The 27,772-nt window shown below is 36.8% G+C and overlaps 4 protein-coding genes across 4 annotated transcripts; 2 read left to right on the top strand and 2 right to left on the bottom strand.

The window, feature by feature from the left end:
* Window positions 1-768: 768 nt before the first annotated feature.
* On the bottom strand, window positions 769-1,837 carry LOC147913427 (keratin-associated protein 15-1-like). The gene is made up of 2 exons (XM_087417861.1): window positions 1,749-1,837; window positions 769-1,246 (listed from the first exon to the last, which is right to left on the bottom strand). The coding sequence occupies exons 1-2, from the start codon at window positions 1,835-1,837 to the stop codon at window positions 769-771; spliced, it is 567 nt and encodes a 188-aa protein (XP_087273987.1).
* Window positions 1,838-4,544: 2,707 nt separating this feature from the next.
* On the top strand, window positions 4,545-5,066 carry LOC101400790 (keratin-associated protein 14-like). Its single transcript, XM_004429550.3, has one exon. The coding sequence runs from the start codon at window positions 4,545-4,547 to the stop codon at window positions 5,043-5,045; it is 501 nt and encodes a 166-aa protein (XP_004429607.1). The 3' UTR covers window positions 5,046-5,066.
* A 5,655-nt stretch (window positions 5,067-10,721) lies between these two features.
* LOC101393637 (keratin-associated protein 13-1-like) lies at window positions 10,722-11,159 on the bottom strand. The gene has a single exon (XM_014786804.2). The coding sequence runs from the start codon at window positions 11,157-11,159 to the stop codon at window positions 10,722-10,724; it is 438 nt and encodes a 145-aa protein (XP_014642290.1).
* Window positions 11,160-17,023: 5,864 nt separating this feature from the next.
* Window positions 17,024-17,554, top strand: LOC101400519 (keratin-associated protein 13-1-like). Its single transcript, XM_004429549.3, has one exon. The coding sequence runs from the start codon at window positions 17,069-17,071 to the stop codon at window positions 17,552-17,554; it is 486 nt and encodes a 161-aa protein (XP_004429606.1). The 5' UTR covers window positions 17,024-17,068.
* Window positions 17,555-27,772: the final 10,218 nt, after the last annotated feature.

The raw sequence follows: 27,772 nt of genomic DNA on the forward strand, positions 1-27,772 counted from the left end.
AGTCTTTCTTTGTGTCCCCATTGACTCTTATGATTTTATCCCCATTATTGCACTTGCTACATGATGAAGAGTTTGAATTTTATGTGTGTAAACTCCTGAAAGGAAAGGAATTTATGTCTTTGCTCAGCTCAATGCCTGGTATATAATCAGAACTCAATAAATATTCTTTCAATGAAGGCCTAACTAAAACCAAAATTTTCTGAAGCAATTAGATGAACAAATGCACCTATGAGGGGATACAAATCTCTCGAGACATGAGATACGCCATATATTTCAATTCTCCTCTAAACTTCCTGTTGTCTATCCAGCAAAATATTAATGAAACATGTGAAATGAAGACAACAAAAAAATGTTTACCTACTGAAGACAGTTGAAAGTACTGGAGACATTCACTAAAGGTACCATATGAAAATGGTATGACAAAATTCATAGTACAGAAATAAGTTTATTCTAAATGCCATATCTATTTGAAATACACTTAAGTGAAAGATTCTTAGGAGAATAATAAGAGAAGAATCTTAGAAACATAGTAACAGAAGTGATTCTGAGCATTAGCATAAGAATGAAAATTCAAGACATATCTTGTATGTCAGATTTAGAAAAAAATCACAGGCCAAGGTTACTTTGTCCACAGTAAATCATGTGCTTCCAAGAGGATTGTGATGGCAAGTCCTGATGATGCAGATGATTAGTAATCACAGATATTGCCCAGGCTGAGTGTTAAAGCTTCATAAAGTGCAGACATATCCATAAGATAATGGCGGATATTCAGTAAGTTGAACCAAAAAAGCGAGAGCCAAAGGCTGGTTGGTAATAAGTTGACTGGCAGCTCCCGGGAGGAAAGTAAGTTGGGTGGCAGAAGCTGGACCCACAGCCCAGAAACAGGAAGCCAGTGCTTCTGTAACCAAAAGTTCGAAGGCCAATGTTTCCAAATCCTAGGGATCCAGTGTAATTTCTGTGGCAGGGACTGTAGAAGATGAAATTCTTTGGGGGGAAGCAAGATGTCTGGTGGGATCTGGCCACAACACAGGATGTCTGGCAGCTGGTGGGCTCACAGAAGTTCTGACAGCCATCATAGAGAGAGGAGCCAAGTTGGCAAGTGTTGGGAGAGTAGACTATATTGTTGGGGGAGAAAGAATCAAAGGTAGGACCCGGGTACCTCAGGTAACCTCCAAGCAAGCGAGAGAAGTTTCCAGAGCTGCAGTTGTAGGACACATTGTCAGGAATTCTGAGTTCAGCTGAGTTGCTGAGAGGAGTTTGTGAGTGTGAATGATCCCTTCTATACTGGACACTTCTTCACTCCAGTGATGAGTGTAATAGCATATGCCTATTTTAATAAGAATGCTTAATTGGGCTCCAGTTAGAATGAAATACATTAACCTTCAAAGATCTTTTTTATGAACACAAACTTTTAAATGAAAGAATTTCATTAGTTTTTCAAAGCAATTGCTCATGAAGCAAAAATGTCCTTTCTCATTCATCTAGCTTGGGTAGATGAATGTAATTGTGCCATTATTGTACCTGTAAGATTGGTGTTTTATTCATCCTAATCTTCAGTTATTGTATCAAATGGGTAACACAGTGAGAATTTTGTTGTGTTTAGAGCTCTAAAAAAGACTTTGTAGTCTGGAGGGGACATTTATTTTACTCCAAGTTTAGGAACCCAATTGAGAACAGAAAAAGAAAAAATTCCTCAATATCTGTTCCATCTCCCAAATCTTATGGACCTTAGAGAAAAAATAACCCACTAACAACCCTTAATTGGTAGAAATGCCAAATGAGTGTCTAACACATTTGGATTTTTGTTTCTTATAGCACAAGTAGCCAAGCCACTCATGTGTGCGTGAGTTTTTGATTTAAAAATGGAAAGTCCAATATTTACAGGAATGCTTTAAAGATTACATTGTAAAAATACTTAAGTCAAGGAATCTTTGCTCTGAAGTTGACTTGCTTCTTGATATAAGTCATCAATAAATTTGATTATCAAAAATTCTTCATCCCAAGTCAGCCCTTGTGGCCTAGTGGTTAAAGTTTGGTGTGCACTGCTTCGGCAGCCTGGGTTTGGTTCTGGGTGCAGAACCACACCACTCGTCTGTCAGTAGTCATGCTGTGGAAGCGGCTCACATAGAAGAACTAGAAGGACTGACAACTAGAAAATACAACTATGTACTGGGGCTTCAGGGAGGAAAAAATTAAAAAGAGAGGAAGATTGGCAACAGATTTGCTCAGGGCGAATCTTTCCCAGCAAAAAAAAAAAAAAAAAAAATAGTCTTAAAAAAAAAATTCTTCATCCCTATAAAGTTTAAGTAATTTTTTGATGGTGTTGATGTTTTTGAGAACAAAATAATAAACACTATACATTTAAAAAATGGTCCTTTTTCCCCTTAGTTTTCTCTCATAGGGTGGGATTTTTATATAGAAGGTAAAGAAAATCAAGAAATTATGAAAGTGTGTTCCCCGTGTAGACCTCACAGAAGGATCAAGTATTTGAAGAATCCAGTTACAAATGACCTTCATAAATTGAAATGAGGTGGGTATCAAAACGGATGATAATGTGAAATAGAGAATGAATGCCTTTAGGACCTCTGATGTGGTACATGTATCAAGTGACATACATATTCTGCCTAGAGGACTAGTGTCATAAGTGTTTTTCTGGACTCTTCCATAAAATTCATCATTCATTGCTAAATGTAAATTGAGTAGTGCTTTGGTACAGTAAATGGCTTAAAATAACCCTGTGGGAATGGGAAAACCTCTTAAGACATCCATCTTCAAAAACTGATCTGTTATCCAATGGAAATGAGCTGAGACTCATTCCTTGAAGAACTAAGATTGCTAGGTGGAAATTTTAAGGGAAGATTCAGCTAAAAATCTAAAACAAGGTACTTTGGTAGGTAATGAGATTTTCATCTTATGGCACTGGGAATATCTAATCAGGATGTAATAAATGGGATTCTGATCTGGTAGAGGACTGAAGATAATTGCTAAACTCCCTTCCAAATTGTAGACTTTTTGAGCCTGAACAGTTTGAGTAGACTAATTTGGTCTTCAATCATGTTTCACTTATTAGGCAACATAGTTTGTCCTGTTTCTAAAATAAAAAATTCTTATGTATTAGCCTTCCTAATTATGAATGCAAAAAGCATTCTAGTAGATTGCAAACCTTCCTGTTTTTTGTCAATAAAATATTGAACATCAAAACATCCATGTAAATATTTAACTCACCTCAATTAAATTTGCTAGCTTTCTTCAATGTCATCCACTCTTATATAATCTATTCTGTGGAATAGTCTATGAGATCAGATATTAAGTAATTTTGCATATTCTTTTCTCAACAAAGTGGAGGTTTTTGCACCCACACACTTTTATTCAGAAGTGGAAGGGAAATGCTTTTCTGTGAAACAAACAAATCAACAGCACAAAAGCCACAGCAAGATAAACCTTCTCAATCTCTCCTCTTCTTCAAGGTATCAATCTTCATTGCCCTACTATATAGAGGTGGAATACAAGTCATACAACAAGAAAAAATATGACCATTATTTTAGAAATTTGGTAATACTTCTCAGAAACACCTGAAAACAATTTAAGTCAAAGTGACGTATGTTGTTTTCTAAGGCAAAGGAAGAATCTCCTCAAGATGGCTTCTTTGGTCCAATACTTCAAGGCAATTACCTTATAAACTTTCTTTAGAACAAGAACATTTTCCAGATTCTGGGGAATCCTTTTAGTGGTAAACACTGCCTCTGATTAGAGATAGAAATACACTGGGCATTTTTGCCACATGTTTTGTTCTTATTTTTAATGCTTTTTTCAGCATCTTAGATGAATAACCTCTAATTTTCCAAAATAGCATAAAGCAATTTATAACATTTAACTCATACCATATTAAACACATACACAAGAAAGAAAAGCTAAGATTGACTTTTATTAGTCTGCATATAGTTTTCAGCAGGAGCATGAGAAATAAAGGAATCTCTCAGTTAATATTTCACTAAAGCCATTCAAATTGAGAGCCCATTAAAAAAATCCTCATACATCTTGCATATTACCTTTGCTGCTTCCTTATGACACTATTCGTTAAGTAAACTTGCCATTTCCTGGCGACAATCAATGTGTGTTTTTGTTTAAAAGAAATGACTATGAACAGATCATTTAGTTAGCAACTTTGCTATCCAGATGGCAACAGTTTTGAGACAGACTGTGAAAGGAGTATCAATTATTTTTAATTAGGCTAGCTTCCCTCAGCCCAGACACTATCTACCTCTAAAGCAGTTCTCTGAGTGATCTGCTGGGTGACCTTGGTAGAAGATGACTAATAGCTTTGAAGATTCAACTCTGTTACCTGAATTCCAAGCACAAACATTACTGCACTTTCCAGTTGTAAAACCACAAAAACTACATGTGTATGACTCTGATGATCCCTTCAATTCAGTTAAAAGCAGAAGGTAACCTATTTTTATGTGCCATTTGGATGACACACCCTAGTCCAAGAAGTAACATTCAAACTCAGAATCTTCTTATTGTAAGTCACATCGCCTGTCAGCATGTCCTACAACTGCTGCTCTGGAAACTTCTCCCGCTCCTTTGGGGGCTACCTGCAGTACCCAGGCATCTCCCGTGGCTCTTCCTTCCCCAGCAACCTGGTCTACTGCACTGACCTCCGCTCTCCAAGCACCTACCAGCTGGGATCCTCTCTGTACAGTGGCTGTCAGGAGAACTACTGTGAGCCCACCAGATACCAGACGTCCTGTGTGCTATCCAGCCCCTGCCAGACATCCTACTACCACCCAAGGACCTCCACACTCTGCAGTCCCTGCCAGACGACATACTCTGGGTTTCTGGGCTTTGGTTCCAGAGGCCTTCAATCTTTTGGTTGGAGCTCCCCATCTCTGGGCTTTGGATCCAGTGGTTTCCAATCACTGGGTTGTCACCCCAATGCTTTCTCATCTCTAAGTTGTAGATCCAGCTTTTACCATCCAACCTACTTCTCTTCTAGAAGCTGCCAGTCTGCTTTCCAACCAGCCTGTAGATCTGGCTTCTACTAATTGTGTGTTTGAACACAATACCTACTATATCTAGAAATATAATACTTAGTATATCAAGATCCATACTATTTATGGATCTCCTGTCCTATCATTATCTTACAAATTTGACTTCTACTGTTATCTACTATGGAATAGGAATAATCTGAATTCCAGTAACTAGAAAATGTATTCATTGAAGAAAGATGCCAAAACTGCTTCCTTGTAGTTATACAGACATGCACTATTGAAGTATATTTCTTTCTTCCTATATCTTCTAGTTATTTCGCCTAGTGCATTTGTTTCAAGTTTCACAAAGTGGAAAAATGTTATAAGTTTAAATAAAAATATGTTATATGACATCTATATATTTACTTTAAGATTGTTTGTTTACTCTGTGTCTTCAAAACGGCTTCTAAATATCTGGCTCGATATTTCTGTATCTTGTATTTATCATTAAAAAAATTTACTTTAAAAAGTAAAATTGTCCAATGTCCTTTTTGGTTTGGAAGAAATTATTTCATCTTTTATGCTTACTCCATTCATTAATACCTTTATATGACACAACCTAGAAACACATTTTCAAGATTACAAGCAAACTAATAACTGTGGCCTTTTGTTCTGTAGGGAGTTAGAAACGTCAATATTTTATATAAAATAATTACAAATTGTAAAGGATATTAAATTGGCTTCATCACATAATTTTGAAGGATGATTACTCATAACATATATCCAAAAATATTTCAGAAGTTGGAGTGAGGATATACAGTGAGAAGTTAGACGCTAGTTAGATTTGGTGATAGCCCCAGTTCCACAGGCTTTACTGCCAGATAAGAAATCAAGTCTCTAAATGAAATATTTAACACATTCCGACATCTGTTAGCAAGTAGGCCCAATATTTTCCATATAATCAGTTCCATAAGTTTGACAAAGTCCAAACTTGCTCCTATTTTTCAGATGTTTGGTTGATAGCACTTGTTTGGGAGAAAAAAAAACAAAAAAAGAAAACTCAAAACCAATGTAAATATTCTCTTGTTACAGGATTTAACTAATATCCAGGCAGCTGATAACTCTTGAATCAGCAGTTATGCCCCAAACTTTTTATCCATTAAGTCAAGGACAATGTTCTTAAAGGCACAGATGACCTAAATTCTTACCCACAGGGTAACCATGTCTTGGTTTATTCTGTTTGTCTTAGCATCTAGTCCCATTTGGTAATTGTCTCAGATTTTTCATTTTTTATTTATAATCAATAATAATTGAATTAATGTAAATGATGACTTGTTTAGGAGACCTCCATTTTGCTTTTGCCATGGTTTCCTTTATTGGAGTATAAGATGCATGTACAGTTTTTACATAATGAATGTGAAATCTGAAAGAAGGCAAACCGTATCTTATCCTTCCTTTGCTCATCCTTTCTGAACAAAATAAATAGAACTATCACTTTTCTTTCAAAGAGTGTATGCAGAAGGATTACCGAAAAACAAATTACGTGCAGATACAAGCAGTGGATAGCTCAGACGTTGAAATCTTGGTGGAGTCTCATTTGCTATTCTAACCTAGCCGGTTCTTTCTCCCAGCCTGCAAGATGCAATAATATACACCAAGCTACCAGTAGGTGGAGTTAGTGGGAAATTTGAGAATTACCGATTAGGTGGAGATGACATATGTGCATGAAATTGAGGCTGCCACACAGCATATGAAAAATAATATTCATGCTCTTGCTACAGTGACGTGGCCACATATTGTATTGTTTAAATCTACAACTATTTATTTTATTGTTTGGGAGCATCTTTCTTCTTTAAACTTTGCCAAAAAAAAATCTTTTTAGGAACAATGAGCTCAAGTTAGAAGCTCATATTTAATAAAAGAAAAAAGTGAATAGTGAATTTCTATTACTAAAGCAAGTTGATGGTGAATATGTAACTTGTACAACAATTTGATGACATTTACAATCCACCATGGGGATCAGGGATATCACTGACCACAAGAAAAGTAAGAGACAACTTTGCTGAAGAAGTATGATTATCTACTTCAAAATATAGCAGAAATTTTAAGATGATTGCTTCCAAAGATGATTGTTCATCATTACCAGTTGCAAAAGATGTGTTAATATATCACTCTGATGCATACATTTTCATTTAGGTCAAATAACTATTCTGAATCATTTTCAGAATATTTCAGAATATTTCAGAATAAAGCAATAGCTGGTGATATGTCCTTCCATTAGCAGAAGAAAAACTTCACTAGGGATTAGATAAAGCCAGTTTTATGTCAGTACTGTCAAATCCTTCAAATAGAAAATGAATTAATTTCCGTAATGGTTTGATTTCTTCATCCAGTCCAAAGAATCCAAGTACAGTTTTCTAAAGTTCCTAATGCTCTATTTGACAATGCTAATGTAGAGTCATTTAAAAAGTTCAACATTGAAGATAAAATTATTGATTGTCTCAGTAATAATAAAAAATACAAATTTTGGTGAAGGACATCATGGTAAAAACAATAAAGTAAGGTTTCTATGAAGAAGTACAGTTGTAATTGTAAACACATAACTCATAATTGTGTCCAAATAAACTGCAATATTCTGTTAATAAAAGTGTAAGCTGTAGTTTTGAAATTTTAACAATATTTTTGTATATACCCAGAGTAAGTTATTTTGGTGATCAATGTTTTTCTTTTCCTCATCAATCACCTCTTCCACCTCTATCTTATTATTATTATCTTTGTGCCTTTGTGTGGTTGATTTCTAGGTCGTGAGTATGTTATTTTACATAACTATCTCTTCTTTTCTTGTTTGGGTTATATATTCTTCCATGCTGGATTCTCAGTCTTTCTTCCACACTGTATGTTACTTCTGCATCCTAACTACTTTTCTACACTCAAGGATTTTCCCAAGATTTCAACTCGATTACCTCCACGCTCCCTCAATCTGACTTGCCAAAATGGAATGCAGTTTACAGTACTAGTGAGATGTCACAAGAATTTGATGATTTTACTTTTTTTTATTTTCAGAGAAAAGCTTGTAGGAGTGACAATGTGTTTGTGTTGGAGAATTAGGAGGGAAAATAAGAAATCTGTCAGGGCCAGCCCTGTGGCCTAGTGATTAAGTTTGGCTTGTTCCACTTCAGTGGCCCAGGTTCAGTTCCCAGGCGTGGACCTACACCACTTGTCAGCAGCCATGCTGTAGTGGTGACCCACATACAAAATAGAGGAACATTGGCACAGATGTTAACTCAGGGTGAATCTTCCTCAGCAAAAAGAGGAACATTGACAACTCATGTTAGCTCAGGGAGAATCTTCCTCAGGAAAAAAAAAAAAAGGATATCTGTCAAATTACCTAAGAATCATCTTTACCTTCTTGTTAATTTTTAGACTTTTGTGTGTGTGTGTGAGGAAGACTGGCTCTGAGCTAACATCCATTGCCAATCCTCCTCTTTTTGCTGAGGAAGATTGGCCCTGGGCTGACATCCGTGCCCATCTTCCTCTAATTTGTATGTGTGATGCTGCCATAACATGGCTTAATGAGCAGTGCGTATGTCCACGCCTGGGATCTGATCCTGCGAACCCCGAGCTGCTGAAGCAGAGTGCGTGAACTCAACCACTGCGCCACCGGGCCAGTCCCAATTTTTACATTTTTAACAAGAAGCCGATCATCTTCAATTTTTTGGTTGCTGGTATTGAATTTGTGTATGTGTGGATGTGACAGTTTTTTTGTTTTGCAGGGTTTTTTTAACTATTTTTGTTCATGATGTTAGGTATTGAGGAAGGAAACATCATGATGTGACACTGATAATGACTAAAGTGAATAATTATCATAGCACTCAGGATTTCTAGCAATGTCTGCCTGAGAGGTAATCAAATATTTCTCTCTCAGTGTATTATCAGGTATTATAGCTAATGCAAATACTTTCAAAAGAAATTAGCTCATCCTTCTTTAATGTTCTTCTCCTAAACTCTAAATTAGTTTTCATTTTGCTCTTTGTTATAGATATGAGGCTGATGAAACTAGATCCAAAAGGAGCTAAATCCTATTCAGATAAAGCAATTTCTGTAATACCAGAGTACTCAGGAACTCTGGTAAAACAAGGAATTGCATATTAAAAAAAGGAAAAAAATCAGGAAAAAACAACAAAAGATTGATTCAAGAGGTCAGAGTCTCCTAGATCTTTGATTTATAAACTTTGACAAGCTTCTAATCCTCTTTTGAGTTTTCATTCCCTCGTGTCTGGAGAGGTCTATAGGATATGTTTGTCTTTCTCACAGGGATGTTTGAGCATTAAATGAAAGTGGTGTATCTGATACCCTTGTGCCCTTTTTTATATCCTGAATCTCTCACCTATAATCCCAGGCACAACTATGGTGAATAATTTCACACAGGCTTCAACCCTCTTTGCACAGATATCTCTCATGAAGCATATACAACGCTTCTTTCACCCTCCGAGGACACAACCAGGAAAACAAAAGGAGCACACCACGCATCTTCGTTTGCACAGTTAGTGAAGTTTCAGGAAGTCAATACACGTCTGGGATGATATTCAACCACTGGGAGACAAAAGAAATGGATAAATGCTTCTCCCTGTTCATCAGATCCTGGGGTGGACAATTCCAAGAGTCATTTTAATCGTTCCTACAAAGGCCCTGAAGGATTGAGTCCCCATTGCCCACCGTAAAATCAACTAAAAAATATGCCCTGTTATGAGATTTTCATCTTTGATTGTTTCACCTTCCATGATCTCCCAAAGCTGCTTCCTGCGATCTTGAGCCAAATAAACTGTCTGCACCCAAGTTCTTGACCTCAGCTCTGCTTTGTGAGAGAGGGGGATCCAGGCTAAGACTAATGAATTTAAACTGTTGTTCAACATTGTTCAGGTGTGTTGCTCTTTGCTTGATTCAGATTGAGCCTTGGAGAAGCATCGGGAGGTTTCCCACACTTCCTTAACCCAGTGACTCCCCACCTAAGATCATTGTGAATCTCCTTACATATGTTTATAGGTGAGGCTCGGGTATACCTCACATATGGCAGGCAGGGCTCATGGCACTATGCCAACCAACAAAGAGTAAAGTATCTGTCCGGGGAGTTGTTTAAGCCTCATCTTTTCTCTTAGCTGAAAATCCACACTCAGATACTAGTGTTGTTGTTCTGCATTTCTAGTTTATGTACCAATTTGTTGTTTTCCTTTGTCAGTAGAAATGCATGTCCCCCATTCTCAGGCCAGTTTTACTGACACAGAGACATGCAAAATAAGAACCTCCAGGAAATGACTACTTCCTATAAGGAATATAGCCAATGTCAACAGAAATTTGCTTCACTTTATCAAATTGTATATGCCCAAATCCAGTTTCAGAGTCATATTGATCTTTATTTAAATCTCCAAAGTCTTTGAATTCAAAAAATGTGATAGGCAAATAATAATAATAAGTTGAACAATATATGTGGGTGCCAGATTACATAAATTTATTAGAGTAAAATTTGCATTTTCAATTGCTCTTAGATGAAAATCCAATAGCATATATACTATCAATAGTACAGATATTAGGACTTAATTTGGGGTTACCCATTAATTTCAGAGTCTGCCAAAAGTTGGTAATGCAAGAAACTGATAATTTAAGAATAAAAGAATAGTAGTAACAGGTGAGAATGAAAACAATGGCTGTACTGAGTAGAGACTTTGACCTCAATACTCAAAATGATCTGGACCCTCAACAAGTTGATTGATAGAAAATGGATCTACAGGCTGGCCTGTAACATGATGATTGGCAGCTCCTGGAGGCAAAGTAGATTGGACGGCAGAATCTGGATCCATAGCTCAGGCAAGGGAAGCCACAGACTCCATAACGCAGGGGTCTGAAGCCACGGGATCCACAGCCCAGTGAGTAGCAGCTTCTAGATCCATAGCTCAGGGAGCAGCAGCTGCTGGACCCAGAGCCCAGAGACGCAGCATAAGTTGGCCAACAGGAAATGCAGCGTATGGAGGTCCTTGGACGGTAGCAGGACCTCTGGCAGGGGCTGGGAGACCAGAGGTCAGTATGGTAGACCAGGTTGCTGGGGTAAAAAGAGCCACAGGAGGAGCCTGGGTAGTGCAGGTAGCCCCCAAGGGAGCAGGAGAAGAAGTTTCCAGAGCAGCAGCTGTAGGACATGTTGACCGGAGTTGTGAGTTCAGCTGAGTTACAGTGAAAAGATGCTAAGTTTGAATGTCACTCCTGGACTGTGATATTTATATACTCTCAGCCACGGGTGTGGCACACTACTGGGTCATGTTTCCTACACTGGACTTCCTCTTTTGCTTATGTGTAACTCAATAATCTTCTCTGTAATGTAGTTTCATTTGAGTAGTTTTCTGCATATTGTATTTACGGGTGCCATAATTTTGTTGTTACAACCGAAGCCAATGAACTACTCCTATATCAGAAATGCTATGACAGTTTTCCATTAATGCACATCCCATCCTGGCCAGGAAAGCTTTTCCTCTGGTTTATGCTACCTGCATTTGCTTCCTATGTATCCACATCTCATTTTCCTGGTGAATGCTTTTCTCCTGAGAATAAAGAATGTGATAACACCAATTTTCTTCTGGCACAGTGGATCAGAGGCTCAATATCCATCTGGATAGAAGCCTTCTTGGAATGATCCACCTTGTCACCATTCATCTCCATTCTCCAAAATTACTTGGTGGTAATTTGTTATGGCAGCAATACAAAAACGGTTCACCAATTACTGTAATATAATAATATACCAAGTGCTGTATAATACACAGTGTGTCTCCCAACCAATAAAGAGAGACCAAAAATAGATAAAACAAAGAGATTGAGAGAGATGGCTAGAAACTGAAAGACATCTTGCCATGTATTTAAAGATAAGATGACAAAAAAAGGGCTCAGTCCCAGGGAAGATCACTCTGGGCCCATCTCTGCACAGCCAAGGGGGAAACATTAGTCTGATGAGGGGAGGAAACAATTGAAAGTAGAACACAGAGAAGGCTCAGGAATTTCAGTCTTTTTTCTGTTGCACTCCTAAATTATGGTCTGTTTCATCCCAACGTCTTTATAATTAAAACTTTTCAAAATTAGTATATTTTATGAATTTTGACTTATTGTCTTATCATCCACATTTATAAATATCTGGGGCTTCTAGCATCTTAGGATGTCTCTAATTTTGCATTGCACGGGCTTTGAACGACTCTGTCACTTGCAGAGCCACATACCACTCTGCATTTTCCTGCCTAAATGTGAAGTTTCTTTTCCAGTTCTCTTTTCCTCTGCAGGGTATCTGAATGTGTCTCTTTCTCTCTTTCTCTCTCTTTTTTTCTCTCTCTCTCTTTCTTTCTCCCTGTCTCTGTCTATCTATTTCTCTCTTTCTCTGCTTTCTTTCTCACTCTCTTTTTTCCCCTCTCTCTCTGTCCCCTCCACCATTTTTCTTTCCTGCTTTTTCTGTGTTTAACTTTGATTTTCTCTTTTGTTTTCCTTTTTTGTTTTGTTACTTTTTTTTGCCTCTGCTTAACTATACTTTCAAAGTTAAAAAAAAAGTTTGATAGATTTGTAATATTCTTAGAGCATAACCACTTGCTTTCTAAGTTCATTGACAAAATATTGGATGTTAAAATACAACCAGTTAAATTGTATTCTAGATCTAAGGAAATGTGCTGTCATGGTGGAGAGCAATAATTTCTTATTTTATTTTCTAATAAAACTGTAATAAGCTTACAACAATAATGTTGAAACATATCAAATTTTCTCAATAAAATCTATTTCAGTTATTTATTTATTTATTTTTATTATTATTATTTTTTTTTTGTGAGGAGGGTCGGCCCTGAGCTAACATCTGCCAATCCTCCTCTTTTTTTTTTTTTTCTGAGGAAGACTGGCCCTGGGCTAACATCCATGCCCATTTTCCTCCAGTTTATATGGGACGTTGGCACAGAATGGCTTGACAAGTGGTGTGTTGGTGTGTGCCCGGGATCTGAGCCAGCGAACCCCAGGCCGCCGCACCCCGGGCCGCCGCAGCGGAGCGTGCACACCTAACCACTTGCGCCACCGGGCTGGCCCCTCTATTTCAGTTTTAAAAGTAACTTACTGTAGACTTTCTAGAAGGAAGAGGACTGAGAAAAGAAGTAAATGCATCCAACTCAAACAGCTACTTGCTGAGTCGTTTATTTTCTGTTCTTCTAGACCGGAATTCATTTCTCCTTGCTTTGTGCCTCAGCATGTAAGGCAAGTGTCCTATTGGTACAATACTGTGGACACTATTCCTTCCCTATATTTTCTGTTTTCAAACACAACTCTTTAAAATCTTGATGTTAGTCGAGGGTACAAGATTTCAGTTCTGTAGGATGAATAAGTTCTGGAGATCTAATGAACAGCACGGTCATTATAATTAATAATACTGTTAATACTATTTTGTATTCTTGAAATTTGCTAAATGAGGTATCTTAAGTGTTCTCACCACACACAAAAAATTGTAACCATGTGAACTGATGGATATGTTAAAGTTTGATTTTGGTAATCATTTCACAGTGTATTCCATATCAAAATATCATGTTGTACACCTTAAATATGTACAACTTTTATTTTTCATTTGTAGTTTAATAAAGCTGGAGAAAAATAAAGCAATCTTGAAGATAAAACTTATGAGTTAAATGGGAAGCATAAATTTATAGGTAAAACTGCAAAATTTAGTGAATTTGTCATCTGTTACTCCAGTCTCCTTGTTCAAGGATCCTTCTCTGACAAGAAGTGTTTTTCTCCTCCCTTTGGTTCTAAATCTCTAAACCTTCATTAAGTTAACATAAATTTAAGAGGAATTTGCAAACTCCTCAAGCTTGGACTAAATTAAACCCCCAAATTATATTGTTTGTTATATTATATTATATCATAGCCCTCCACTATTGGTTTTTCTTTTTAACTGACTTATTTATCAACAATTAAACATTGAAATATTTCACGTAAAATTTTTCACTCTGAACTGTGCGTCCACTGTCTTCTGATCTTTTGATTGCAGATTCCCATCACAAGGCTATGAACAAAACGGTTTTGATATTTGCAGTGTGTTTCCAACAGACTCTTATCCATAGCTGAAAGTTACAACTTTTAGCATCCACCTACTGCTCTCCTCCAAATTACCAGTTAACTTGTCACTAACAGGCTGGAGATCTTTCTTTTCCTAATCATCTAGGTTAGAAGCTCAATAAACAAGACCCAATACTTCTTATATTAAGATTCTCTTCAATCACTGTGTTTTACTGATTATTAGCCACAAAATATGTACTTTATTACTATCCAACATAGATTAGAAGACTTTCAAATTCTGTATTCTTAAAAATATATTAATTGGACAAAGATATCATGGCTGCTTTTCTTAAATGTGCTATATGCAATACTAAAGCACATTTCTCTCTGTAATATGTGCTTGTCTATAATATTTTTCCCTAGGGCTCTTTTTATTAAGATTTTACAAGGTGGAGAAACAATAAAGATTTCTCAGTAAACATATTAATGGGGCATCCAAGTATGCGTTTTTTATAAATTGTCCAGAAACAATAGTTGAGATTCCAATGCGACTTGTCTGTTTGGGAGGTGATCCCAGTAAATACCTGTAGGAGAGTGAGAAAATATGACAGGGAATGCAAGGAAGGCAATAGAAGGTGCATTACTAGGCCAGGTATCACTGGAGCTCGATTCTAATGGAGAATTCCCTGACACGGGCTCAGCATGCCCTGGTGAAGTGAAAATGTCCTTAGGCAGAGTTTTACAAATGTCCCGTGTTATCAGTCCTCAGATGTACAGATGTTTATCCAGGGAATATAAGCAGGGTGTTGACAGCTTCTGTTGGGGATGGGCTGTCACTTAGCAAAGCAAAGATACAACAAATATGGAAAAGCGTAAGATAAGATCTGGAAGGATAATGGAATGAGAAAAGCAGAAAGGTGTGAAGACATGCGGTGAATTTAGGCTCTACTGTATCACAGTGTAAGGCACATGTATGTGGTATGGAAATGGAAGACAGAGTTAGAAGGAAAGGCTGGATACCCACAACTGCAGTATCGTTTTCCCCCTGATGGTTAGTGATGTTGAGCATCTTTTCGTATACCTACTGGTGATTTGTATGTCTTTTTTTTTCCTCAACAAGCACAAAATCCACTTTATCATGTTGCGGCCACTCAGAGGCAGCAGCTGCTGGCAACCCCTCCTCAGGGGCATTTACAGTATTTGAATTTCCTAAATTTTGGTAGATGTCATTTACTATCATTTAAACTACAGTAACTGGCTTTTATTGATGTTTTAATAGTTTTTAACATTGTGAAATTTTGGGTTGTATATTTTTGTTTGTCCATCACCATATATTTGTCTCCCTTCACCCCTTGTGCCCACCCCCTACCCCCATTGCCCCTGGTAACCACAATAGTTTTCTCTGTCCATGTGTTGGTTTATATTCCACATATGAGTGAGATCATACAGTGTTTGTCTTTCTCTTTCCGACTTACTTCACTTAACATAATACCCTCCAGGCCCATCCATGTTGTTGCAAATGGGATGATTTTGTCTTTTTTTATGGCCGAGTAGTATTCCATTGTATATATATACCACATTTTCTTGATCCATTCATTTGTTGAGGGACACTTAGGTTGCTTCCACTTCTTGGCTATAGTGAATAATGCTGCAATGAACACAGGGGTGCATAAGCCTCTTTGGATTGTTGATTTCAGGTTTGTTGGATAGATTCCCAGTAGTGGGATAGCTGGATCATAGGGCATCTCTATTTTTAATTCTTTGAGGAATCTCCATACAATAACGGGCTTTTGAATGGTTGCCTTCACCATAGCTACTCACTTATTTGAATCAGTCTCAGGTATTTTGAAAATAAATAAATCTTCCAAAATTACATAAAATTAGCAAGTTAACATCGCTTAAAATATTGCATCATTCCTCTCAATGAGAATAGAAAAGCTGAAGAAAATTAAGGAAAAGAAAAAATCCTCTGTTTGAAAACTTCAGAGAAATACCAAAACATTCCAGAGTCGCAGAGATCTGTATGGGACAGAACTGAAGTCAAGACAAATGAGCCTGCATCTCAAGTTGCTATTCCCTTGAAATTATATGATGATTTTGAAAGCAGTGAGTAAGAGGCTGAGAGAATTTCCACAAACTCACAGGGCTAGAGAAACAAAATTTGAATTTAGGGCCTACCAAAGAGCTGGGACGATGGGAAATATCCAAGACCTTGGAAAGGCAATTCCCAGGGGTCAAATTGAATTGCTAATAGCTTCTTCTATGGACTGAAGGCCAGGTTTGAATTATCTCAATCCCTGATGGAATTTAAGTGATCTAGGACACTGGTGCCCTTATCCTAGCAGCCTGCCAGAAATGTTAAGTAAATCCTCTCCGGAAGAAGGCGAAATCATCCAGTTGTTTTTTTATTTTGTATTTTAAATTGGTCTCCACTTGTGAATCTGTCTTGGTTCTGTCTCTCGTTGTCACCATGTCTCCAAATAATTATCTAAGTTTCTCTTTGGTCCTAGCCATCAAGGATATTCGGTTTGTCTTGGCTCTTATTATTTTTCTCTGTTGGATTGGAGACACGCTGTGTAAAGATGGATGATAATTTTGGAGAAAAAGAAAACATGATGACAAGTAATGGCAGTCCTTAGCAGGTTCCTCATTAAGGCCAAAGTTGTGCCTCTGACCCATGGACAAAGAAGAAAGGTCATTTTATCTCATTTCCCACCATTGAGAAAAGTATTTGCCCATAATTGCCAGACACAAGACACATGAAGATTATGACAAGAGGAAAAGGAGGGGCTTTCCTGGCTATGATGGGATAAGCGTTAGTGTGAATCAGTCATAGCATTCCTGACAAAGGAGTAGTTCATTGGCTTTGGCTATAACACGCTGAATTACACATATGTAAATGAAGGAGCACAAATATGTAAAGGATGACCCTGTAGGTTACCACACCTATTGCTGAGAGTATACATATGCCCCTGTCCAGAAGGCAAAATTAAAACTCAGAATCTTCTCAGTGCAACTCAGCTGAACTCACATCTGCTGTCACCATGTCCTACAACTGTTGCTCTGGAAATTTCTCCTCCTGCTCCCTTGGAGGCTACCTGCGCTACCCAGGCTTCTCCTGTGGCTATTCCTACCCCAGCAACCTGGTCTACCGCACTGACTTCCACTCTCCCAGCACCTGCCAGCTGGGGTCGTCTCTCTACAGTGGCTGTCAGAAGACCTGCTGGGAGCCCACCAGATACCAGGCACCCTGTGTGGTGTCCAGCCCCTGCCAGAGGTCCTGCTACCGCCCGAGGACCTACACACTCTGCAGTCCCTGCCGGTCAACTTATGCTGTGTATCTGGGCTCTGGATCCAGAAGCTGCTATTCACTGGGTTGTGGATCGCGTGGCTTCAGACCCCTGGCTTATGGAGTCTGTGGCTTCCCTTCCCTGGGCTATGGATCCAGATTCTGCTGCCCAACCTACTTTCCTTCCAGGAGTCTCCATTCATCTGGTTACTGGCCCCTTTGTAGATCTGGCTTCTACTGATTAATCTGAAGAAGAGCCAAACTTGTTTGAGAAATGCAGATTCTGTTCTCAAATTATCTATTATCTTAATTTCCTCCCTTGAAAAGTGTTCTAATATTCCCTGACCACCAGCAATTCTTTACCTCTCCAGCCCTTAAACACTAGCCGATAGATTAACTCCGTCAAACTAGGAAGTTAACTATAAATTGCATTGTTGATAGAATTTATGGTTTTGCATTTCTCCCAAATATAGATGGAAAGTCAAATAATTTTATCTTAATAAACTCTTCATTCTGCTATCCAAATATGCTGTCAATGTTGTTATTTATTAGTCACGTGTCAACTAGGATTTGTTTTGTCACTGCTTCTGTTAATGGGCTTTGGAAAGCTCAGATTTTGGGGGCTGTGCACTAATTTTGGTTGGGCTTAGATATTTCCCCCTCATTAAACAGGAGTTCTCCAGACGCCCACAGTTTCTAGGTATCGCCTTTCTCTTGATGAAAATCTCAAGAGGTTTGACTATCTTGTTCACACGATGGTTTTGGACCATGCATGTCTAAAGACATTTATGTATTAGTGAAGTTTGAAGAGTGTAGGAACAAAATTTAGATGTATATGATGAGGCCTGTGCATGAAGGATATTAAAATGGAAGACTAGAGTGTGGGTGTAAATTTTTAGAAAAAGACGGGCTTTAGACAATCATGGTGCAGGAAACATCTCATATTTTTTTAATTGGCTAAATCCCTGTACCCCAATTACTATTTTCAATCTGCTCAAATTATCTCCATTAGTATAAGAAGGCAAGCAACAAACTTAGATGGGAAGGAACTAGGCTCAGCAGGTGTGAAGCTGGACCTGGGTTCCTTGCCAACATATAAACTGAATCTAACTGCTAAACAAGAAATCTTTAGTATCATCAAAAATGATTGTTTCAGTTGTATGTTGAAATAAAATTGGATATCCTTTATTTATACCATTCTTCTCTCTTACACCCAGGTATTGTAAAAAGTAAGGTACATACTAATAGATAGTATGACAATAATTGGAGACATAATCTTTATATAGAACAAGTGATGTTTGAATGTTTTTCCTATTCTTTATTTTATAAGATCCCCAAACATCCCTAAAATTAGGAAGGGGAATGAAGAATATTAGAGCCTTGGCAAAACCCCAGGCTTATAAGTGTATCTCAGTCTCCTCATCATGCTCTCTTTACCTCCTCCTTTACTACCAACATAATAAAATATGAAATATAAAAGGAGCTGTAGAGTTCATCAGATTCAATGCACTCATGCTGCAGAGGTGGAAATTGAAACATGCAAGAGTTCACTAGAATTTTACAAGATTGCACAGCAAGTTATTGTAGAGATATGGGTAGCACTATCTTATTCCAGCCAACTGTACCATTCTCTCTTACACCCACTCTTCCCTCATGTGCTCCTCCTCTTCCTCATCATCCTCTCCCTCCTCCTTCTCCTCCACCATGTTTAGGAAGTAGTCACGGTGCTTCTATAGTTAGAGAAAAAGAACAAAGGAATAATGAAAGAAAACTTGGGGGAAAAAATCCATCAGCCACTGCATTATAAAATTGAAAATCGTAAATAGTAATCTCCTCTGTAAACAGTCCTACTCGTGAATTTTAATGATCCAAGTTGGTCTCATTCTCATGAGCTCCAACCAAGACAAATAATCAAATTTCATACCCCAAAATGTAAGCAATGGCAGAGCACACATGGGGAACCGCCGTGGTTTTTTGGCCAAGCTGAGGCCTCCTCTGTTAATGTCTCCAGATTTCAGATGCGTGAGTGGAAAGTTTTCTGGCTTTCAGGAGTATATTAGTGTCTTAGTTTTCTATATGGCTATAACAAATTGTACCAAAGTTAGTGGCTTAAACAGTCCAGATTTATTATCTTTCAATTCTGTAGGTCAAAAGTCAGACACAGTCTCACTGGGCTAAAATCAAGGTGCTGGTAGGGCTGCATTCCTTTCCAGAGGCTCTAAAGGAAAATCTGTTTGCCCTTTTTTAGTTTTCTAGAGGCTACCTGCATTCCTTAGTCCATGTCCCCCTTCCTCCATCTTCGAAGCCAGTAACAGTGGGTCAAATTATTCTTACATTGCATCACTCTGACCTACTCCTCTGCCTGTCTCTTCTGTTTTTAAGGATGCTTATGATTATATTGGGCCTACCTGGTAATCTCCCTATTTTAAGGTCAATGGATTAGCAACTTGAATTCTATCTGCTACCTTAAATACCCTTTCCACATAAGGAAACATATTCACAAGTCCCAGGGTTTAGGATATGGTTATCCTTGAGGGGCGATTATTCTACCTACCAAACTAGTAAACAAGCAAACTTATAAAAACAACTCAAAGATGGATTGACTGTAAATAGTCAGCAGTATGATGAAGTGCTCACAAACAAACAGTGAGATTCAACGTTGGGAACAACAAACTTGTAATCCCACAGTTACATCTGAAGTTCATATATAATATCCCATTTCAGGTTGATAGTCAAGATAAGAAGACTGTGTAATTTTACAACAAGAAACTCATAACTCTTGAGCTGATGTCTTGCCATTACCATTCAAGAAACTGCATCCTCGTCCATTCAGGTCTCTGGCACATTCTAAATTTCCCTAAATACAGATTTTATTCTTTCTATATTTCAAGAATTAATTTTAGTCTCGTGAATTGTGGTCATCCAGATTTCACCAAGTTAATCCACTCTACACAATTAATGGGAGACCAGCTGGCACTTATCTGGCTTACGTCTAGTTGCTTCTAGTCTTCCAGCTTCCCACTGCCGCATACTTTGACAGATGAATAACACCATGGACTGTCAACCTAGGAGGTTAGGTCCCCAGCTTCTGCTGCCCACACAACTAAAGTTACAGAAGCTGCTGATCTTCTGTCTACCAACTGGTTTCCAGTTCTGATTTCCAAGAATAAATGTAACCAGTTTCCCAGGAAATTCTCTCACAAATCATTTCTAGACACTTGATTTCAACAATTTCTATTTATTAATATTTATCTCTTAGTGATTACAGAGAACAGTTTTATCCTCCCCAACTCCGTGCCCTCCTGATTTTTTTTTTAATTAGTCATGCCGCAGAACATATTGTCAAACAGTTTGTCAGTGCCATTATTTTTCACAATATTTTCATTGAGACTTTACCATGAGCCAGAATCTATGCTATGGAAATACATAGTTGAATATATTTTAAAAAATAAGATTATATTTGTGTATTACTCCATAATGAAAAATAGATTAAGAAAATATGTGATCTCTGGTCTAACTGAACTGAAAGTCTAATATGGAAAGCAAAAGCTAAACAAATAATTATTTAATTACAATAATAATGAGCAGTGAATGAGTTCTTGATGCTAAGAGTATGTTATTATACATCAAGGGAATTTCACCTTGTTAGAGGTCAAGACAGATTTCCCAGAGGAACGGCATTTGAAATAAGTCTAAAGAATAAATAGAGAATAGATAGGTGGGGCTTGGAGAAGAAGTGTTTTTAGGACCAAAGTCTTGAGATGTGCGTTATAAAACTGAAAGCCATTTTGGCTGGTTGTTGAGGGAAAAGGAAAGAATGACTTGAACTTAGGCCAGAAAGATTTTGAGGCCATTCCTTGCAGGTCCTTAGTGGTTTAATTCAGGATGGTACTTTCTTCTAAAAGCAAAAAGAGTCATTGAATGGTTTTAAGCAGAGGTATAAGATTGTCTGATTTGTTAGTTTTTTAAATCTTTTTTATTCAATTAGTATGTTCATACAACAAAATGAACAGATTTTAAAGACGGAGACTGATGCTTTAGACAAGTATATATGCCTACGTTACAACTACCCGATCAAGATATAGAACATTTCCCCATCCTAGAAAGTATCTCCTTTTTAATCAGTCCCTGCCCCCTAGATCCAACTACTGTAAGGATTTATTTCACCATAGAATAATTTTGCCTGTTCTAGAACTTCATAAAAATTAGATCATACAGTATGTTCTCAGGTGTATCAGCTTTTTTCACTCAAAATAATGTTTTTGAGATTCCCCATGTTACTTAGGTTTTATTTATCCTATTTGTGTGCAGTGTACCCTTGTGAAAATATATCACAACGTGTTTATTCCTTTAGGTGTTGACAGACATTGAATTGTTTCAAGATTTAAAAAAAAATTTTAAGTCAATAAAGCTTCAATGAACATTGATTGTTCCAGTCTTCTTGTGGACATATGGTTTTAGTTTTTCTTGGAGAAAAAACTCTAACTGGAATTTTTGGGGCATAAGTGAGCATCTATTTAACTTCATTAGAAATTGCCAGTTTTCCAAAGTTAGTTTTATCATTTACTCTCCGACCAGCAATGCCTCAGAGTTCTAGGAGCTCTAAATCCTCATCAACGTTGGACGTTGCCATCTTTCTTTTAGCCATTTGGTGGATATAAGTGGTATGCCATTGATTTTAAGCTGCATTTACTTGGTGAATAATGATTTTGAGCAATTTTTCTTGTGCTTATTGGCCACACCTGTGTCTTCTTTTGTGTAGTATTTATTCATGTTTTTCCACAGTTTTAGAATAGGTTTGTTTTTTTCTTTAATATGTTGGAATTCTTTCCCTACTCCGAAAATAAGTCCATGGTTATATTTACTTATTGCTAATAATTTTCTGTTTGTGACTTGTCTCCTCATCTTCTAATGGTGACTTTTGATAAGCAAAAACTTCCACTTTGAGGAAATCAAATTTATCAATTATTTTTCTTTCATAGTGTTTTAGTGTGTTGTCTGAGAACTTTTGCCTACCATCAGGTTGGAAAGATATTTTCTTAATTTTTTTTCCTAAAAACTTTAAAATTTCAGGTTTTTTTTGTAAGGAAGAGCAGCCCTGAGCTAACATCTGATGCCAATTTTCCTCTTTTTGCTGAGGAAGATTGGCCCTGGGCTAACATCCGTCTCCATCTTCCTCTATTTTACATGGGATGTTGCCACAGCATGGCTTGACAAGCGGTGCTGCGGTGCACACCTGGGGTCCCAGCCGGTGAACCCCAGGCCGCCAAAGCAGAGTGTGCGCACTTAATCACTACACCACTGGCCGGGCCCCTAAAATTTCAGCTTTTAAATGTAGGTCTATGATACACATCAACACATTTCCTTTCCTATTTTTTTTTAGTTCTTTACATGTATCCAGTGATTCAAATACTATTTGTTGAAAAGACATTTTTTCCCATTTGAATTGATTTGACATCTTTGTAAAAAAGACAAAAAATGACAGCACACATATGAGTCTATTCCAGAACTCTATTCTGTTCCATTGATTAATCATTTATGCTTATCCCAGTACCATAATACCCTAATATATCTTTATATTAAGTCCTAAAATAAGATAGTGAATGTCTTCCAATTTTATTTCTCTGTTTCAAGATTATTTTGCCTATTCTTGTTCCCTTGCATTATATAAATTTTAGAATGAGTTTTCCAATTTCTATAGAAATGCCCACTGGTATTTTTGTTCAGAAAGTGTTGAATCTGTAAATTATAGATAATGAATATCTTTCAATCCATGATATGTCTTTCAATCTATTTGGGTCTTATTTGATTTCTTTATGCAATATTTTATAGTATTAAATATGAGAATGTTGAATCATAAATGTATGCCTTGGATTATACCTTTTGTGTTATTAGAACATATTTTAGACTTAATTTTTTATATATTTTTGGTTTACATATAGAAATAAAATAGATTTATAGTAGTAATTTTGTAGATCTCTTAGGATATTTTTTATGTAAACAATCATTCTCTCTGTGAATAAAGAAAGGTTGCTCATTCCTTTGCTCTTATTTATACCTTTTATTTGTTTTTCTTGCCTTATTGCTGATGCTAAGACTTCTAGTACAATGACCACTAGAAATGTTACTGTGGTTGATTTTGCGTGTGCACACGTGAGTATGTAGTGTGCTACTGCCTCTGCTCACAACAATTAATAAATATGTATCTTTTTAGTTTTACGAACCTGTTGTTTATAGTATCAAATTATATCTGACCAGAGAAATGGGTGAAATTTGATTGATATTATTAATCTAGTTCATTTAGAAGGCATTTGCAACAAAATTCCTTCTCTTTCATCCCCAGTGAGCCTGGGAACTCCATTTTCAAACTCTCTTCAGCTCAGGCAATGGGATCTTTACACATAGCACTTTGCTAATGGAATTCTTTCTAATTCAAGATTGCCATACTCACTATACCATCCCATTCCTATCACCTCACTCTAAATTTTCCTGTAATTCAGCCTAGTCTCAATTTCAGAAGAGTCAAAGAAAACTTTCACTTGGTGATGGAATCATTAAAAGGAAAATAGTATTTAAAAACAAATCTGAAAGTTGGGATTATCTTAAGTATCAAAAACATAAGAATTATGAAAACAGATAAGGGGAAGTATAGGAAGATAAGTCAAGTGACCAAAGCAGAGAAGAAAAATATACACTTTGTGTTCAGGGAAGAATTGATGTTCAGTTGGTTTATAGTAAAAGGAGAGTTTATGTAAAAATGGGAGACAGAGATAGTAATATAGGATGAGTACATGTGGATATTCTGACTATTGGACCTCGTTACTTATAGATTTTATCATTCTCACTCAGATTAGTGCAATCATATTCTATTTGGATATCCTTGCTCCAATTTCCACCCTAAACAAGCTATTTTTACTCATTCTCTAGATTCAGCTTATAAAATACTTTCTCTGGGAAGCTTTGTTGACTTCTAAGATAGTTAAGATCTCATTCTTAAGTGTACTTACATGTTGAGGAATTGCTAATTCACAGCTTTAATCACTGTTGTACAACTAAACAGTTATTTGGTTAACCTTGATAGATGGTAAGTTCAGAGAAAAAGGAACCACGCTTTTAAAAAATTGTTCTTAAATTTTCTCCTTATAGAATAGCACATGAATGAATGCATTCTCCTTGAAAAAATATAATAGAACATTTGTTCATCATGCATTCTCTCAGAGCAGAGCAGAATGGAGCAGAGCAGAATGAATGTTATTTTGAGAACTGACTGGTATCGACAAGATGTTTGACAACGCACTACTGAGGCATGACTAATAAAAAATATGGGAGTTAAGGTTGGGGGGAACAAAGCTGTTATCTGTAATCACTAATGTGACAAGAATAAATAAATAGAACTTGGTGGAATCAATTGCATAGAAATGACACATGATGAGTTTCCTGGGAAACTGAATATATTAATCCCCAGAAGTCAGAACTTCATGCTGGCTGGTGAAAAGATGACTGGCAATTCCTGGAAATAGAGTTGCTTGGGCAGCAGGAGCTTGGGACTTGAATCCCTGAAGTGAAAATTCACAGAGCCAGTGGGTGTTAACAGATGGGCAAGGAATGCAGCAGGAGGAAGCTGAAAGTCTGGTATGGACAGAACCTATGAGAGAGCTAATGGGAATCTGGTAGAGAGTGCGTCTGCCTTTGTAGCGAACTGGAGACCTGGAATCACTGTTGTTAAGTTGCCGGCATATAGGGAGAACTTCGTCTTGATTCTGGTAAATTCAGAATGTTGCAAGAGACTTGAGGGGATGGGCTGGCTGTTTCTGAGCAGCTTTTGTGTGGAATTGGGGCAGTTTCTTGAGATACAATGGTAAAGTTTTTATACTTTGATATTTACATCCTTAAATGAGACATTATTATATTTAACTTCAGCACCAGTTGCGATTTTACAAATTTAGTCTCCAACATTGTAATTACTAGTTGTGTATGAGTACTTCATTACATTGCTGTGTAAGTACTGTTGAATCTACCTGATTTATCTTTAAAAGAAAGCTTGCTTTTGAACTTGAGTATTTAAAGGGGCCAGAGAACCACATTCATATCTGAAATATGCAGATAATTTTTAATCATCAGAGATAGCCTCGACTTAGCCAAAAAGTATTCCTCCACACGAAAGTAATTTTGTCTACATTCTGGATCTCTGAGATGGCTGTGGCCCCCAAGTGGGAATTTGCAAGTATGGATAACTTAGATTATTATATTTTCAAAAATCATGTTAGTTATAAACAAAATAAGATTGAGTTCACAAGGGAGCACCCGACATTGCCTTTTCAATATCTGTCAGAAAGCCAAATGGAATTTTCTATATTTTCTCTCATTATTTCAATCCCTTTAGATTTCCTAGTAACACTTTAGAAACCATGATTATTTCCCGAGCAATCTGGTGGTTACGAAGGTGGTGGTGATAATGGGGAGGAGGAGAAGAAAGAAGAGGCACAACTAGAGGGGAAAGAAGATGAGATCACATGTCACTGTTGAAACTGTATTAAAATGAAACTTAGGAACCAGAGGTTCTATTCTTAGCCTTACCGTTAACTTGCTACATGAACTAGAAACTAACTCTCCTATGTCTCAAGTTCCACATCTATACAATTAGTAAGTTTAATGGGGTGATTTATACAGTCAGTTATGCCTCTCATATTTAATACATTTAGGAAGAGAGTGGGACATTTTCACTTTCTTAAAGAAATGGCACCTTTGGCAAGTATGTGATTCTCTTTGAGCCTCTATTTTTCTCACATGCTAAAAGGACCTTAGACTATAATGGATGAATCCCTCACAGGTGTGCTTGGGGGTATAATGAAATAATACATAGGAAATTTCTTTAAAGATTGCTTGGGTCTACACAAAGATATCATTTTGTTGTGTTTGGCTCATTTACAACAAGCCATATTTTTAGCAACTCATTATTTTCTGAAATACTAAGGTATAAAAGCTTAGACAGTAACCATAAAAAAAAAAAAAGAGTGTCCAATTTCATGGTGAGATAGAACTGAAACAGATATACGGCTTGCTCTAGAAGCTCATTTTCAGTTACACTGAGTTTGAGCCTTGGGAAAGCACCAAGATGAAACTCACACCTTCTCAACCTACACCCTTACCACCTAGGTTCAGTGATAACCTCCCTACACACCACACACTTGGAGAAATGAATCAGACTAGACACTGGTTGTTGGACTGCAAAACTCAGACACATTTGCCAACCCGAATGGAGAGAATTCAATTCTAGGTGCTGAAAGCTCATAGACATTCTTTTCTCAATTTTACAAACTTATACTAGTCCTCTATTTGCTTGTGTTTTATCATATGGACCAAACCATATAAACTAAATTATTCCTTGCTTTCTATATTTCTGGTGTATGTGTCAACTCAATTTCCTCCTTCTTCCAGGACAGGCACGTGATCAGTTGTTCATTGAGTAAATTCACCTCTCCTCTGCTCCTGAGATATATAGTTAGAAAAAGTTGCGCCTTCCAACTATCACCTTCCAGGAAATTACCACTTTAATAGAGTTAAAACTCTAAAGATATTAGTTAAGACCTTCCATACACTTAGGCCTTCAAAGCCTATTCATAGGGAAATATTGATCTTTTATTTTAATCCCATAAATACACAACAAAACAAAATTAGAAAATAAACAGATGACAAATCATCACGTTATTTTTGTATTAAGGAGTTTATTACATTTAAATCATATGAATTTTATTTTGAGGAGAAAATCTATTGAAATAAATTCTATCACAAATGATGACATTAGACTTTAACTTTGGGTTATTATTCAGTTTAGCAATACATTTTTAAAAAGTAAAAAACCAGTAGAGATAAGAAAGAAACGAATTACAAATTTTTAACTTAAAAAAATCTCACACGATTGTAAATTAATCAATATCGTTCATAATAATCCAAACAAAGAAAAAAACACACACTGGAAATTGGGAAATATTTTGAAATGCATGATAATGATGATGCAACTCAGTAAAATTTGAGAGAGACAGCTGCTTAGAAGGAAAATTTTAGATTTTAATGTATATATATGAAAATACAAGAAAGCCTAAAATCAAATTTTTAGTACTCTACATGAGAAATCTAGAAAAAAGAATAGCAATTGAAACCAAAAGAAATTTTAAGGTAGGAAATTATAAAGATAAGAACAGAAATCAATGAAATAGAAACCCAACATAAGGCAGAGAAAACCAATAAGGTCACAATTTGGATTTTGTGAAAATCAATAAAATCAATTATTTCAATTTTTAAAAGAAACATCATGTAGGAAAAGAAGTGATCAATAGCTGTACAAAATATACATAATTATTTGGAAAAAAATTCTTTTTTTATATTCCAAAGCAGAATTAATTTTTCCTTCATTTCCTCCAGCAAGTAAGGTAAGTGTCTTAGCTTTCCTCATTCTTCC

Source organism: Ceratotherium simum, chromosome 27, assembly GCF_057802395.1.
Source record: "Ceratotherium simum simum isolate JZ-2026a chromosome 27, ASM5780239v1, whole genome shotgun sequence".
In the NCBI taxonomy this organism is placed as follows: domain Eukaryota; kingdom Metazoa; phylum Chordata; class Mammalia; order Perissodactyla; family Rhinocerotidae; genus Ceratotherium; species Ceratotherium simum.

What these genes read in the sequence shown, in the direction of transcription:
- LOC147913427 (XM_087417861.1), bottom strand. Translation starts at nt 1,837, where the DNA reads ATGAGTGGCTTGGCTACTTGTGCTATAAGAAACAAAAATCCAAATGTG. An exon ending in CTACCAATTAAGGGTTGTTA is followed by an intron (nt 1,247 to 1,748) that starts GTGGGTTATTTT and finishes AACTCCTCTCAG; the next exon opens with CAACTCAGCTGAACTCAGAA.
- LOC101400790 (XM_004429550.3), top strand. Translation starts at nt 4,545, where the DNA reads ATGTCCTACAACTGCTGCTCTGGAAACTTCTCCCGCTCCTTTGGGGGC.
- LOC101393637 (XM_014786804.2), bottom strand. Translation starts at nt 11,159, where the DNA reads ATGTCCTACAGCTGCTGCTCTGGAAACTTCTTCTCCTGCTCCCTTGGG.
- LOC101400519 (XM_004429549.3), top strand. Translation starts at nt 17,069, where the DNA reads ATGTCCTACAACTGTTGCTCTGGAAATTTCTCCTCCTGCTCCCTTGGA.